The sequence below is a fragment of the Equus przewalskii genome, chromosome 24 (assembly GCF_037783145.1).
Source record: "Equus przewalskii isolate Varuska chromosome 24, EquPr2, whole genome shotgun sequence".
Lineage (NCBI taxonomy): Eukaryota > Metazoa > Chordata > Mammalia > Perissodactyla > Equidae > Equus > Equus przewalskii.
The window spans coordinates 959,180-972,148 of NC_091854.1; the positions used below are offsets into that span (position 1 = coordinate 959,180).

At 36.0% G+C, this 12,969-nt stretch overlaps 1 protein-coding gene across 2 annotated transcripts in view; it reads left to right on the top strand.

Moving 5' to 3' along the window:
* Positions 1 to 12,969, top strand: part of DBT (dihydrolipoamide branched chain transacylase E2) — a 42,559-nt gene that overhangs the window by 5,137 nt on the left and 24,453 nt on the right. The window contains exons 2-4 of one of the 2 annotated variants that reach the window (XM_008508579.2): positions 330 to 453; positions 3,451 to 3,526; positions 12,163 to 12,344. In XM_008508579.2, the coding sequence (XP_008506801.1) occupies positions 330 to 453; positions 3,451 to 3,526; positions 12,163 to 12,344 (382 nt within the window). The remainder of the gene's footprint in view (positions 1 to 329; positions 454 to 3,450; positions 3,527 to 12,162; positions 12,345 to 12,969) is intronic. The other variant, XM_070592182.1, reaches the window with a different exon arrangement.

Here is a 12,969-nt window from a genome sequence, read left to right on the forward strand (position 1 = left end):
CATAAGGAATTTTAGGCAAGGATCATAAGCATATGAACAGATCTACTCTAAGGATATAATTTTACTAAACAAAAGAACAACAAAATTTTCTCCGTATTCTAAGGTTTGAGTTCATTTGATTTCTTGACCAGAAATACCTAAGAAATATCCAACCTTCATAAACGTGATTGGCACTGAAGCCAAGTATTCTGACTTCAGCCTAGATAATTTCATATTGTGACAATGATTCTTCTACTTTTAGAGTAGACTTGAAATTCAAAATATACTTACAGAGATAAGCCATTAAGATCTTTTATAAAAGCTTTTACTTTTGTGTTTCTCATCTCTAGATTCGTGCTCGCTACTTTCAGACATGTAATAATGTTCATGTTTTGAAGCCAAAATATGTGTGTTTCTTTGGTTATCCTTCATTCAAGTATAGTCATCCACATCAGTTGCTGAAAACAAGTGCTGGTAAGTATGATCTTAAAGCCTATATAAAATAATGTTTTATATCTTATTCAATACTTTTTTAAAAGTAATTGAAGACTTACCAAGGTAAAAAAAAGTTGACCTTTTATTTCTAACCCAGCCCTCCTTGCTCTCCCATCTATCCATTTCTCATTTTCTTCTTTTTTTTTTGTTCCCCCACTCCCACTCTCTTTTCACATACTTTCCCTTACTACTTGTGTCTTCATAATTTGGGGAATGAATTGTCTTGGGCCATCTGTTCTTTATAATCTGACTCATTTAAGTGCAGTAGTCAACATTGATGCGACTTTCTCAATCAAGGTGAATTGTTGACTTAGTAAACTATTTCCTTGTACTCATTGTATTGTTGATGGATGAGGTGCCTAATCTGTCATATTAAGATGGTGGAATGAAACTAGCCTGAGGTGATCATAAGTAGAAAGTTTCCTGGCTTTATCATTTAATTACCTTTCCCCAACTTTTTCTACCCTCTAAAGAACTTGAGGCTTTAAGTGTTAGGTTTGACAAGGGCACTAAAACTTTTTTTTCTGATGGTCTCTTTAGAACCCTGGAAAAGAGCCAAAGACTTTTATTACATCATTAAGCTTTTGACAGATACCGGGCAGCTTTGTCGGTGCTAGCAATGAAAAATAGGGGAATTCCTGGCAGATCCAACCCCTGACATCAATTGATCCTTCCATACCTTTTATATGTCATCTTCCACAACACCCTAAGATATGTAAACCTTATCTTTCCATTTTTTTTTAAGATTTCTATTTTCCGAAGTTGATATTTTCTCTTCTCAGAGAAAATAGAGGCCATTCAAGCAGAAACTCAACCTGCTCCAGTATCTAAACACTTATCATGAACTTTTGGGTTGTTGGTATGCCAAACTAGCTGTGTAACTTTAAGCAGGTTGCTTAATTTCTCTCTGTGTCATCCTCTAGAAAATGAGGGTAATCATGGTATCTAACTCGTTGTATTGTTGTGAGAATAAATATTTGTCACTCCCCTCCTATGTGCCAAGGCACTGCGCTAGGTGCTGGGGACACATCCTTTTCCCAGATTCCCTAACTCAGTAAATAGTTAAGCTAGAAACCTGGAGCCATCCTGATTCCTGTCTCACATCAAATTGATTACCAAGATCTATTAATTTGACATCTTATTTATTTCTTAAGTCTGTCTTCTCATTTTCAAACAGCTTTGAAAATATATAAATATATTAAGTTCCATACTTTAGTTTCTGAACCTGCAGGAGACTCCTCACGGCTTTCTCTGCCACCCCTTCCCCAATCCCATCCAGTACACTCCTGCCAGAGAGATTTTTTCCTAAAATTATGGATCTCAAGTTACAGATCTGAAAGGGCAGATGGGACTCCCTGTCAGTTAATTGTTGCTAAATAACAACCTCCCCACAACTTAGTGGCTTAAAGCAACAATGATTTCTTATTTCTCAGGATTCTGGCGGTTGGCTGAGTCATTGCTCTGCTGGTTTCACCTGGGTTCACTAGTGTAACTGTATTTGGCTAGAGGATCACCTGGGCTGGAAGGTCCAAGATGTTCTCACTCACATGTCTAACAATTGGTGCATATTTTGGGCTGGGACATCTCATTTGTCCTCCACATGGCCTCTCTCATCCTCCACCAAACTAGGACAGCTTTCTTACATGGGGATCTCAAGGCAGTATTCCAACAGGGAGAAGGTATAAGCTGTGAGGTCCTTTGAGCTCTAGGCTTCAAAAGTTGCACAACTTCACTTCTGCTTATTCTACTGGTCAAAGCAAGTCATGGGCCATATAGATTTAAGTAGTACTGGTGAAACAGACTCTATCTCTTATGGAAGCAGCTGCAAAGAATTTATGACATATTTATTTACCATTGGCTCTTGATTTCCTTTTGGGTAAATTCCAAACACTTTACCTCAGCATGGCACACAAAGCCTTTTGAAATCTGGGCTGGTTTCTTGCCACATATCCTATCTTCAGCCTTTTAGAACACTTTGTCATTCCCTAACTATGCTATACACTATCATATTTCCATGATATTCCAATACACCTGCTATTCCTTGCAGAATGTTGTTTGTATAGAGGTGTCATAATGTATTTACTTGTCATTTTTTGGTTTCTTAGGTTGGTTTGCACTTCTTCATAATAACTATTCTTGAGCACGAATCTTTGTGTACCTCTCTAATTCCTCAGGGGGAAAAAATCTTAAAACTAGAATTACTTGTTGAATCAAAAATATGTTGTATATTTTATGAGCAATTTTGATGAATAGCAGTCTAAAAATAGAGGAGCACTCGAATCAGTTCAGAGCCATTTGTTAACCTGGAAAAATGAGAGGATCCATACATACTTTCTGTTGACCAGAAATACTTTCTCTCTTGGGGCTCATCACCATAAAGTATCATTGGCATCTAAGTGTTATAAAAAGGGGGTAGAAATTTGAAAAGGGGTATAAAATGGAAAGAGGAAAGAGAAGACTAACATTTAATGCTAAGTTGGCAGAACACAGTTTGGGCAAATAAAAATTTCCCATCAAGTCTTCTAGATATGGATCTTCCCGATCTTTAGCCACTAAGAATGACAATAGTTATATGAAGTCAAAAGAGATCAAAAAGCAGGCCATTAATGGTTGTTACAATTTCGTAACATAAAACGAGATCCAGTAGGGTCTCCCTTTGCACAATATCTTGTTCTATTTTCTATTCATCAAAATCTCATTTGGCAGAGGGCCTTCTGTCCCCTTGTAAAAGAACAGTATTCTGGAAATTGGAAAAGTTCTGTGGCAGTGTCAGTAGGTCTGTGTCATTGAATAATTTATTTAAATTTTTGATGGTTATGAATGATGGCTATGCTATTAAAAACTAGAAAAGGCTTTATCTGTAAAATGGAATAATTACTGTCTCTGCTTGAGAATATTTTCTAATTTTAGATGTAAAAGCATCTATTAGCAATACATTGCATATTTAATGAGATCATTTCTCATTTGTTCTTAAAGCTCTACATGGACAGATCGTTCAGTTCAAACTCTCCGACATTGGAGAAGGGATTAGAGAAGTAACTGTTAAAGAATGGTAAGTTATTCTGAAAATTATTTTAGTAAATGGAAAAATAATTTGAGTGTAAATAAGTAGGACTCTATTTAAATAGAGAAACTTCTTTCTATAACATAAAATGCTTTTTTTAAAGCAAAAAGGTAAAACTAGTTTGTGTTACTGATATGCTGGTGACACAGTTCAACATACATCATTGCATTTTATTCAATGTAATTTATTAAGGATTATTATTATTATTATTATTATTTGAGGAAGATCAGCCCTGAGCTAACATCCGTGCCCATCTTCCTCTACTTTATATGTGGGACGCCTGCCACAGCATGGCTTGATGAACGGTGCCATGTCTGCACCCAGGATCCGAAGCGCCAAACCCCCGGCTGCTGCCCTGGAATGTGTGAACTTAACGATTGCACCACCAGGCCAGCCCCTATTTTTTCCTCTTTTAAAAACTCCCTTCACTGCCCACCCTTTATTTCAGCTCAAAAAGAGCAATTAACCTCTAAAAGATGTTAAAATAATATGACCATGTGGTTTGAAAAGCATTTAATGTATGAACTTAAAACTTCTTTCCAAACTATTTTAAAATCATCTTGTAGTCTAAGTTCTCTTTACTTTGCTGAAAATGACTTTATTAAGAATGCAAGTACATTTGACTCACCATTACCTGACAGTTTGCCTGTATTTTTAGAAAAGATTAAAATATTATACCAAAAGGCATGAATCAAAAAATAATTTTCAAAAAGGTTAAAAAATTATCCAAAAAAGCTTGGAATAAAAATTAAAAGCCCTCTACTGCCTTAGTCATCTTTCTACCCCTTTTCTTTCTTTCATTTTCTGGAAAAAAAGAAACACCTCTGGGTACTGAACTACTTTTTAAAAGTTTCTACAAGTAGCAGTTAAGATGGATCGATAGATTCTTTGTCACCATAATTTTATACTATTAAAGATTTTTTTTTAAAGACCCTTTTAGGAATCTGATTCTGCCACCTGAACATTCTTTCCCTGTAGTTCACATTGTTCTTACTTTGTAAGTTAGAAGAGAACTGTAATAACATAGATGTACCCTACAGTTATGTCTCTAGTGGCATTGAGGGATGGAGGAAAGAGCAATGGACTTCAGTTCAGAGGAGCCTGACTCTGAAACTATAAGCTGTTTTACCTGTGACTCACTTGGTCTCTACTGAGCGTTTGCCTATTAATATGTAAAATGAGGGTGACGGTACTTTGACATCTCACAAGAGTTATTGAAAGACTTAAATAATGTAATGTATACAAAATGCCTTTAAAATCTGCAAAGTACTATGTACGTTAAAGTTACTGATACCTGCTTTCCAAGACCAAGATTACTCTTTAGATTTTAGATGTTTTTTAACATTTCTTAATTTCTATCTCTTACTAATTCTGTGGACCCGTATGCTTGATAAAAGGTTTTACTGTTCTTGGAAAAGGAGATCATTTCATTCCTCATTAAAATCTAATAGTTTTTTAAATGAGAAACAAATCATTTGATTAAAGTTTTTCAGAAGTTTTTAAACAAATATTAAGAGCTTGCTTGAATTCGGTGTGTTTTTTCTCCAATTTAATATCTATAAATCTCAACTCAAGGAAAAACACATACTGTATTACACTTTGTAAAATGCTAGAAAGCAAAATTCCATCCTACAGAATAGAACCTGAGAATAGAAATTTGAATATGTAAGGGAGCATAATTTAACAGAAGGTAATGTGTTTGTATAAGGGGCAGTAAAACTATTTGTATTCTTAGAATTGGTGGGAATAAATGTATGGATAAATAAGAAAAATACTCAAATTTTAAAAGGTCTTTGACAAAGTTCTAAAGCAAAGTTTGTGTTCTGTTTTGTCTGGTACTAGTATAGCCACTCCAATTCTTTTTTGAAACTTTCCAAAACAGATATATCTTTTTCCATCCTTTTACTTCCAACCTATTTGTGTCTTTGACTGTAAAATATGTCTCTTGTGGACAGCATGTAGTTGAATCTTTTTTTTAATCCATTCTGCCAATCTCTGCTTTCTTATTGGAGCGTTTAAACCATTTACGTTTAATGTAATTACAGATAAGGTAAGATTCATGTCTCCCATTTTGCTATTTGTTTTCTATATGTTTTATGTGGCTTTTTGTTCATGTATTCCCCCATTACTGCCTTCTTTTGTGTTAAATAGATATCTCTAGTGTGCTATTTTAATTTCCTTATTTCTTTTACTATATATATTTTTTGTTATTTTCTTAGTGGTTGCCCTGAGGATTATAGTTAACATCTTAATCTAAAACAATATAGTTTGGATTAATACCAACTTAGTTTCAATAGTACATAAAAACTTTGTTCCAGTATAGCTCCATGCTCTCTCCCCTCTATTGTGCTGTTATTGTCATACGTATTATATCTTTAAATATTATAAGCCCATCAACACAATTTTTTAAGTATTACTTTAGATAGAATAAAAAAGGGTTACAAACAAAATACATATATGCTATCTTTTATATTTACCTATGTAGTTACCTTTACTGGTGTTCTTTATTTCTTCATGTGGATTTGAGTTACTGTCTAATGTCCTTTCATTTAGCCTGAAGGACTTCTTTTAATATTTCTTGCAGGGCAGATATGCGAGCAATGAATTCTCTGTTTTAATTTATTTGAGAATGTATTCATTTCTCCTTCATTTTTGAATGATAGTTTTGCTAGATATAAAATTCTTGATTGACAGTCTTTTTCTTTCAGCACATTGAATGTGTCATTCAGCTGCCTTCTGGCCTCCAGGGTTTCTGACTGGAAATCATCTGTTAATCTTATGAGATTCCTGTTCTTGATGAATGGTTTTTCTTTGCTGATTTCAAGATTCTGTCTTTGTCTTTCAACAGTTTGATTATGATGTGTCTAGGTGTGGCTATTTTGAGTTTCTCCTACTTGGAGTTTGTTGAGATTCTTGCATATGTACGTTAATGTTTTTCGTCAAATTTGGGACGTTTTTGGCAATATTTCTTCAAATATTCTCTTTATTGATATTCTCAGTTTGGTAAGACATCATTTTCTACTACTTCCCTCTAATTCTTTAGACATGATTTCCTTTAGCTCTTTGAACATTTCATTAATTTAATTAAACTTATAATTGTTGATTAAAAGTCTCTGTCTAGTAAGTCCAACATCCAGGCATCTTCAGGAATGATTTCTGTTGACTACTTTTATTCCTGTGTATGGGCGATACTTTCCTGTTTCATTGTGTATGTTATAATATTTTGCTGAAGACTGGATATTTTATGTAAAATAGTGTGGCAACTCTAATGAGAAGTATGGACATCTCGTTCCCCAGATCTTCCTTTTGCGATGTTTGGCCACCCTCTTGTTTGCCCCAAGTTTTTTTTATGTATGTGTGGGGAAGATTCGCCCTGAGCTAACATCTGTTGCCAATCCTCCTCCTTTTTTCCCCTCCTTTTGTCTCCAAAACCCCAGCACATAGCTGTTTGTTATAGTCATAAGTCCTTCTAGTTCTTCTATGTGGGATGTTACCACAGCATGGCTTGATAAGCAGTGTGTATGTCCACACCCAGGATCCAAACTGGCAAACCCTGGGATACTGAAGCAGAGCACGCAAACTTAACCACTATGCCACCCAGCTGGCCTCTGTCCCAACTTTTCTTACTACCTCAGCCAGCTATGATTTTAAGTATTTGCTTTGGATTGTTTTCAGCAAACACCCTGAGCGAGTTCTGATTCAGGTCTAATGAACACAAGCCCTGTGAAAGGGATTTTCCATGGAGCTGCCAGGCAAGTCATACATGGGGAATGTAGCTTTTGTGGAACAACAAACTTGGTCTGCCCCTTCTTGTGGCTTAAAGGCTGCTAATTTTCAAGGTTAATGCTGAGCTGGGAAAGGAAGGTGAGGATAGAGCAAGTTAAAATACCATGAAACTCACTGTTATTAATGACATTCAGCCATTTTTCCTGAATAAATACTTCTTGGCTGTTGCCAGCTTTGTTATTCTGAAACAGTTGATTTTTTAACAACCGTTGCCAATGTGCTTGTTGATTTTATGGAGAAGCAGAATTCCAGAGGTCCTTATTCCACCATTCTGGAAGTGAAAGTCCTCTATATATGTGTCTTCTGTATATGGGTGATGTTTTATTATGAACTGACAACTGGTTAAGACAGGAAGACAATAAGAATGACTGGACAAATATTTTAATGAAGAATTGATTAATAAATCAGAAATAAATCAGAAATGTACTAGATACATCAAGAATGATATTAGAATCAAAATTATATGTAGTATTTTAGATTTGGTCCCATTGTTCCTGTTCTATTTGCTAAGAATATCTAGAAGAGCCTTGTCAAGGATACCTAAAATAATTAAGGGCATAAAGGGACTGATATACAAGGACAGGCTAAAGTAATTGTAGAAAGAAAGACTGAGAGAACTCAAACCAAAATTCATGAAATTACAAAGGATGTGTCTTGGTGATATCAGTTTTTAAAAATTATCTTATTGAGGTCATGTTGGCTTATAACATTGTATAAATTTCAGATGTACATTATATTTCAGTTTCTATGTGGACTGCATCATGTTCACCACCAATAGTCTAGTTTTTATCTGTCACCACACACATGTGCCCCTCTACCCCTTTTGCCCTCCCCTCACCTCCTTCCCCTCTGGTAACCACCAATCTGTTCTCCTTACCTATGTGTTTGTTTGTTTATCTTCCAGATATGAGTGAAATCATACAGTATTTGTCTTTCTCTGTCTGACTTATTTTGCTCAGCATAATACCCTCAAGGTCCATCCATGTTGTCACAAATGGTAGAATTTTTTCCTTTTTTCTGGCTAAATAATATTCCATTGTGTGTATATATACATATATATGTATATATACAATGTATATATACATATGTATGTATGTGTATATATATATAACACACCTTCTTTATCCATTCATCCATTGATAGGCACTTGGGATGCTTCCACATCTTGACTATTGTGAATAATGCTGTGATGAACATAGGGGTGCATATATCTTTTTGAACTATTGATTTCATGTTCTTTGCATACATACCCAGTAGTAGAATAGCTGGACTATATGGTATTTCTATTTTTAGTTGTTTGAGAGCTCTCCATACTATTTTCCATAGTGGCTCTACCAGTTTGCATTCCCACCAGCAGTGTATGAGGGTTCCCTCCACATCCTCTCCTCCATGTGTTATTTCTTCTCTTGTTAATTATAGCCATTCTGACAGATGTAAGGTGATATCTCATTGTAGTTTTGATTTGCATTTCCCTAATAACTAGTGATGTTGAACATCTTTTCGTGGGCTTGTTAGCCATCTGTCTATCATTTTTGGAAAAATGTCTGTTCATATCCTCTGCCCATTTTTTGATTGGTTGTTCATTTTGTTGTTGTTGAGTTGTATGGATTCTTTATATATTTTGGAAATTAACCCCTTGTCAGATATATGATTTGCAAATATTTTCTCCCAGTTGATGGGTTGTCTTTTCATTTTGTTGATGGTTTCCTTTGCCTTGCAGAAGCTTTTTAGTCTGATGTGGTCCCATTTGTTTATGTTTTCTTTTGTTTCCCTTGCCTGAGGAAACATGGTATTCGAAAAGATACTGCTAAGATTGATGTCAAAGAACATACTACCTATGTTTTCTTCTAGGATTTTTGTGGTTTCAGGTCTTACATTCAAGTCTTTAATCCATTTTGTGTTGATTTTTGTGGATGGTGTATGATAATGGTCTACTTTCATTCTTTTGCATGTGGCTGTCCAGGTTTCCCAACACCATTTGTTGAAGAGACTTTCCTTTCTCCATTGTATGTTCTTGGCTCCTTTGTCAAAGATAAGCTGTCCATAGATGTGTGGTTTTATTTCCGGACTTTCAGTTCCGTTCCCTTGATCAGTGTGTCTGTTTTTCTACCAGTACCATGCTTTTTTGATTACTATAGCTTTGTAGTATTTTTTAAATTCAGGGAGTATGTACCTGATTTTACCTCCAACTTTGTTCTAGTTTCTCAAGATTGCTTTTGCTATTTGGGGTCTTTTGTTGTTCCATGTAAATTTTAGGACTCTTTGTTCTATTTCCATGAAGAATGTCATTGAGATTCTGATTGGGATTGCATTGAATCTGTAGATTGCTTTAGGTAATATGGACATTTTAACTATATTTAGTCTTCCTGTCCATGAGCCTGGAATATCTTTTCATTCCCTTATGTCTTCCTCAGTTTCTTTCAATACTGTCTTATAGTTTTCAGCATATAGGTCTTTTACCTCCTTGGTTAAATTTATTCCTAGGTATTTTATTGTTTCTGTTGCAATTGTAAATAGGATTTTTTTTTTGCTGAGGAAGATTTTCACTGAGCTAACATCCATGCCAATCTTCCTCTGTTTTATATGTAGGTTGCTGCCACAGCATGGCCACCAATGAGTGGTGTAGGTCTGTGCCCAGGAACCCAACCGGGCTGCCAAAGTACAGCACACTGAACTTAACCACTAGGCCATGGGGCCAGCCCCTGGGATTGTATTCTTGATTTCTCTTTCTGTTAGTTCGTTATTAGTGGATAGAAATGCAGCTGATTTTTTTTATTTTTTGAGGAAGATTAGCCCTGAACTAACATCTGTTGCCAATCCTCCTCTTTTTGCTGGGGAAGACTGGCCCTGAGCTAACATCCATGCCCATCTTCCTCTACTTTATATGTGGGATGCCTACCACAGCATGGCTTGCCAAGCAGTGCCATGTCTGCACCGGGTATCCGAACCAGCAAACCCTGGGCTGCTGAAGCGGAACATGCGAACTTAACCACTGCACCATCAGGCCGGCCCCAAAATGCAGATGATTTTTGCATGTTGATTTGTACCTTGCAACTTTACTGTACTCATTGATTATTTATAATAGTTTTCTGGTGGATTCATTAGGGTTTTCTATATATAGAATCATGTCATCTGCAAATAGTGACAGTTTTACTTCTTCCTTTCCACTTTGGATCCCTTTTATTTCTTTTTCTTGCCTAATTGCTCTGGCTAAAACTTCCAGTACTATGCTGAATAAGAGTGGAGAGAGTGGGCATCCTTGTCTTGTTCCTGTTCTCAGAGAAATAGCTTTCAGTTTTTCATCATTGAGTATGATGTTGGCTGTGCCTTTGTTGTATATGGGCTTTAATATGTTGAGGTACTTTCCTTCTGTATCCATTTTATTGAGAGTTTTTATCATAAATGGATGTTGGATTTGGTCAAATGCTTTCTCTGTGTCTATTGAGATGATCATGTGATTTTTATTCTTCACTTTGTCAATTTGGTGTATCACATTGATTGATTTGTGGATGTTGAACCATTCCTGCATCTTTGGTATAAATCCCACTTGATTGTGGTGTATGACTCTTTTTTTATTGATGAGGAAGATTGGCCCTGAGCTAATGTCTGTTGCCAATCTTCTTCTTTTTGTTCGAAGCAGCTTGTCCCTCAGCTAACATCTGTGCCAGTCTTCCTCTATTTTATATGTGGGATGCTGTCACAACATGGCTTGATGAGTGTGTATATAGGTCTGTGCCCAGGATTTGAACCCATGAACCCTGGGCTGCCAAAGTGGAGTGTTCAAACCTAAGCACTGTGCCACCAGGCTGGTCCCTGGTGTATGATTCTTTTAATGCATTGTTGTATTTGATTTGGTGGTGTTTTGTTGAGGATTTCTGCATCTATGTTCATCAGCAGTATTGGAGTGTAATTTTCCTTTTGTGTATTGTCCTCATTTGGCTTTGGTATCAGGGTAATGTTGGCCTCTTAAAATGAGTCAGGAACCATCCCATCCTCTTGAATTTTTTGGAAGAGACAGAGATAGATAGATGTTAAATCTTCTTTGAATGTTTGATAGAATTCACCAGAAAAGCTGTCTGGTCCTGGATTTTTTTTTTTTTCTGAGGAAGATTCTCCCTGAGCTAACATCTGTTGCCAATCTTCCTCTATTTTGTGTGTGAGCCACCATCACAGCATGGCCACTGACAGACAAGTGGTGTAGGTTTGTGCCCGGGAACCAAACCCAGGCTGCCAAAGTGGAATGTACCAAACTCAACCACTAGGCCACTGGATCTGGCCCTGGACTTGTTCTGAGAGGTTTTTGGTTACTGTTTCATTCTCTTTACTTGTGATTGGTCTAGTCAGATTCTCTATTTCTTCTTGATTCACTTTTGAGAGGTTGTATGATTCTAAGAATTCATCCTTTTCTTCTAGGTTATCCACTTTCTTGACATACAGCTTTTCGTGGTATTCTCTTATGTCAATTTTTGAATTTAATTCTAGAAATAATAGGCATCCCTTAAAGTTTTCTAATATAAGACAGTAAAAGGAAATAACACTTTTAAAGTACACTTTTAGAACTTATTCAAGAAATGGGTGAGGCAAAAACCTTAAAAGTTTAAATTTTGGAGTTATAGATCTATGAATGGTTTTTAAAATTTTAGTATTTCTTGGAAATACATCAAAGAGACTCTGAAAATCATTATAGTTTCTTCTGGAACATTCTTACCTGCACCATCTGGGACTAAATGCTGGGCTATATATATATGTTGATCTAATTCAGTGTGGCATTTACATTGTTAGGATGATCTGTACTTATGATTGTTCATGCAAAAGTGTCTTATGTCTTTTTCTTTTAGGTATGTAAAAGAAGGAGATACAGTGTCTCAGTTTGATAGCATCTGTGAAGTTCAAAGTGATAAAGCTTCTGTTACTATCACTAGTCGTTATGATGGAGTCATTAAAAAACTGTATTATAATCTAGACGATATTGCCTATGTGGGGAAGCCTTTAGTAGACATAGAAACGGAAGCTTTAAAAGGTACTGTAAATGTGTTCATCTGTCTTGCCAAATTGATTACTTCTGTCCTTTTGTCATTGGGTACCAATAAAAATGATGTTTACTTTGGATAACTTACAGGATTTGATTAGGGGGTTAGAAGCTGAAATCACAAAAATAGAAAAGTTCATCTGTGATTCATGATTATCTTTTGACCAGTCACCATGTTAAAAACATGTACACTTCACCTAGCTGAGGCCTGCCTTCTGGAAACCTTAGTGTGCAAAGAAGCAACAAGCTCTCTTGGAAATTAAAGACCAGGCCTTCAACACTGGTCACTAACAACCAAAGTTGGAGTATGCAGAGATTAAATCTAACATAATGGGATTTCTCTGCCACTGATACAAAAACAAAAAGCACGCTCGTTAGTGATGGTTATGAAAGCCAGACTTCCCCAAGAGAAGTAGAAGAGAAAAGAAGAAATCAGAATGAAAAGGGAAGAGACTAGCATTCAGAAGCAGCAGCAACTGTGGAACTTACAAGCAGTAGATGGCCTGACAAAAGGGAATTCATTATGAGGATGTTACAGAGGAAAACTAAAACAATAGGCTGTCCCAGTGGTAGCAAACAGCTGGCTCTCTACCTCAGAAGTTTCTTATGGCATTGT